Source organism: Zea mays, chromosome 2, assembly GCF_902167145.1.
Source record: "Zea mays cultivar B73 chromosome 2, Zm-B73-REFERENCE-NAM-5.0, whole genome shotgun sequence".
NCBI classification, from domain to species: domain Eukaryota; kingdom Viridiplantae; phylum Streptophyta; class Magnoliopsida; order Poales; family Poaceae; genus Zea; species Zea mays.
In genome coordinates, this window is record NC_050097.1 from 14676315 (window position 1) to 14679555 (window position 3241).

The 3241-nt window shown below is 53.2% G+C and overlaps 1 protein-coding gene across 1 annotated transcript; it reads left to right on the plus strand.

The window, feature by feature from the left end:
• The first annotated feature begins 288 nt into the window (after positions 1-288).
• On the plus strand, positions 289-3241 carry LOC109943965 (uncharacterized). The gene is made up of 2 exons (XM_020548170.3): positions 289-2259; positions 2749-3241. The coding sequence occupies exon 1, from the start codon at positions 660-662 to the stop codon at positions 1521-1523; it is 864 nt and encodes a 287-aa protein (XP_020403759.1). The 5' UTR covers positions 289-659; the 3' UTR covers positions 1524-2259; positions 2749-3241.

Here is a 3241-nt window from a genome sequence, read left to right on the forward strand (position 1 = left end):
AACTCTTAATACATTTATACTTTTATAAAAGTACTTTTTATGATAAATTGGCGCATATAAATATTAGGTTCCAAAACTAAATAACAAAATAGTTATTTGTAGTAAAAAATTTATAAGTTTGACTCGAACCTTATCCAAAACGACAACTAATAGGAAACCGGAGGGAGTACTAAGCAATAAGCATACATGGATTTACAGGGTGCTTAGCATACGGATAGATCCGGACTTGCATTAGCCAAGCGTGCAGTGCAGCGCATCCATCCCACGCGGGCGGAGCACGCGTGCACGCGCTGCCGCCATCGGGACACGAAAACCTAGTGCTGCTGCCCGTACTGGTTTGCATGCGGGGTCTGAGCACGGTTACTGAAACGAAACCAGCTCGTTTACCGCAAACCATCTCTTCCTTTCTTGCACGCACGCACGCACGCCTTCTCACGTGATCCAGCCATATTTTAAACACCGTCCTCGAGCGAGGAATCGAAATTTCCAATCGCGCTGCAGTGCACAGAGGAGAGAGAGCCGGTCGCAGAGAAGATACTCCTACCCTACCCTTCCACCACTGGAGGAGGAGCTGACTACGCAGACACCAGACAGCCTCGAGTAACGAAAAGGGACAGAGCTCGTTTAATGGTCACGGCAGCGGCAAGGGGAGATCGACGATGAGGTGCGCCAGGCACCCGTACGAGGGCGGCGTCGGCGTCTGCGCGCCGTGCCTCCGCGACCGCCTGCTCGCGCTCGCCGCCGCGCAGAACGCGGCGTCCTCGCTGCCCCCGCCCCCGCCCCCGCCGGAGGAGCAGGAGCCCGAGCCGGTGTTCCCGAGGTCGGTGTCGCCGTACGTGTGCCGCCGCAAGTCCGACGCGTCGGCGCCGCGGGGGCGCCCACCGGGCAGCCTGCTCTTCTTCCGGACGCCGCAGGTCGGCCCCGCGTACGGCGCCGGATCAGGAGCCGGGTTCGAGGACGGAGACATCGGGTTCCGGAGGCGGCGCGGCAGGTTCTCCGTGCTCGCCGCGCTCTTCGGCCAGAGGTCGGAGGACGACAAACGCCGCGACAAGGAGGGGGCGAAGTACAGGTCCTCGTGGTGGCTCGCGGGGATCGTGCCGCGCTCCCGCCGTAGTGGGAGGAAGGACAGAGAGGCCGGTTTGCCGCCGCCATCCCCGCCGCGGCGCTCGTGCCGCGGGATCAGCGGCCGGGGGCTCTCGCCTGTGAGGTACACCGACGGAGACGGCGAGGAGTGCACTTCCCCAGCGGAGTCGCTGTGGCTGCCTTCGCCGTCGCCGATGCGGAAAACCCCGTGCCGCCGCCGCTCGGGACTGGGAGCGCCCGGGGCCGGTGTCTCGGGGTTCTCGATGTGCATCAGCCCGCTCGTGCGGCCCAGCATGGCGAGGCACCTCCGTGGCGGCCACCCGCCGGACGCGATCGTCTCCGGCGATCTCCGCCCGTCGCCACTCCACCCGCTCACGTCCAGCGCCTCGCTCCACCATTGCCGCTCCTGGAAGCTCGCCGATGGTGGCCGCTTCCGGTGAATTCATCGTCTCCCTGTCACTGTGACTGACCCCTGTAAACATAAACTTCTCTCTCACCGTTCTCCCACTTGTTCAGTCCATTTTCACCCCCAAAATCTTACACGACCATTACATTTCGGGGGTTTTATCCTTCTTTTCTTTCTCTCCCTTTTCATTTTACCTTGACATGAAAGCTATGGGAAAAAGCATTTAGGCCTCGCAAACTGTTCCACTGACACGTGGGCGCCGACATTTCTAACGGTGCCGTTTGTCAGCGGAACATGTTGCAACGCTGTAGAAAGGAAGAAGCTCCCCGTACCCAGTGTTTTCGTGCTCGAATTCTTGTTGCGTTCTGAGATTCTCCGATCAAGTAGCAACAATGCCCGTCTTTATCCAGTCCCACCGGCGGCAAGGGCTTGTGGTCCGAGGTGGAGTCGACGAGCGTTGTACGGCTTCGGATCGCGCGCGTACTCTGGTTTGCGCGTGAGCGGGCTTTCTTTGCGCGCCAAATTCACCGCGATCGACGGTGCCCAAACCGTCGTCGTGAAATTCAGCGCCGTCGCCTCGCCGCCGCTGCTGCTTGAGATGCCAAGCCAGACGATCCGGCCGGATGTGGCATCGCTGGTGCCGGCGGACATCTACATCCCGTCGAGCCACTCCCTATCGCCGACATCGCGGAGGAGCTCGGGCTCCGGCCAGAGCACTGTCACCACTACTGCAAATACAAGGCCAAGATATGTTTCTCCATTTTTCTTGAGTAAGCTCTCGCCTCTCTGCAGAACTCCTTAATTGCTGCATGATCTGAAAACGTCAGATCTTGACCGAAAAAAAGAGAGAGAAAGCAGTCATCAGACGTCAGGTGTTTGGATTTTGATCGGTATGAAAATAGACAACTGTGATCGTGAGGTGTTAGATTTCAGTTGAGCATGTTTCGTTCACTTTTCTTGGTGATCTACTTAACCTGCTCAGTTGAGACTGTTTTTCCCCCCTCACATATGGTGTCCTGGTCATCTTTTACATCAATAGGCCGGTGGCAATTTCGGTTGCCGAAATGGACGTTGAGTATGAGTTTTCAATTGTAGATTATCCACTGTTGCGCTGAGCATCTGGGTGGGTTTTGCACCTTTTGATGTAGTCAGGAGGTTTTGTTTCAATTCTGTACTTATGTGTAGCTGTAGAGTCAGGAGGTTTTGTTTCAATTCTGCAGTATGAGCAAGTAACAGTGTACTTATCTGTTAAATTTCAGATGGTGTTTCATTCCTGAAAATAGAGACGCCTAAAGATTGTTCAGAACATCAGTCGTCTACTTGTGAGCCATAGTATCATATTGCTGCAGGAAAACACAGATATGAGCATACTGCAGCAAGACAATGTAATGTGTAAGTATACACTATGCAGCTCAGCCTATCTCTGTAGTGCCACCGTGTTTGCTTAGCGGAAGAGTGATGTGATGATGCCTTGTTTATATTGATGTTTTTTTAAAAAAATGTAATTATGTCTATCGAATAGCAGTAAAATGATATGCAAAATGCTATTCAAAATTAATCTTGGCTACATGTAAAGCATTAAACATTTTCTGGATGATTAATTGTTTAGGTTAACTTCAGCGGCTTATTCAAATTTTACTCTATGAACGATATAGTTTATAGTGCGAAACAATGTAAAACAATTTTTTAGGTGATTATAATATGGATGAACTGATGAAGACAGTCTTATGAGTTATAAGTCATGTCGTTTTA

Coding starts and splice junctions, on each gene's coding strand:
- LOC109943965 (XM_020548170.3), top strand. CDS start 660: ATGAGGTGCGCCAGGCACCCGTACGAGGGCGGCGTCGGCGTCTGCGCG.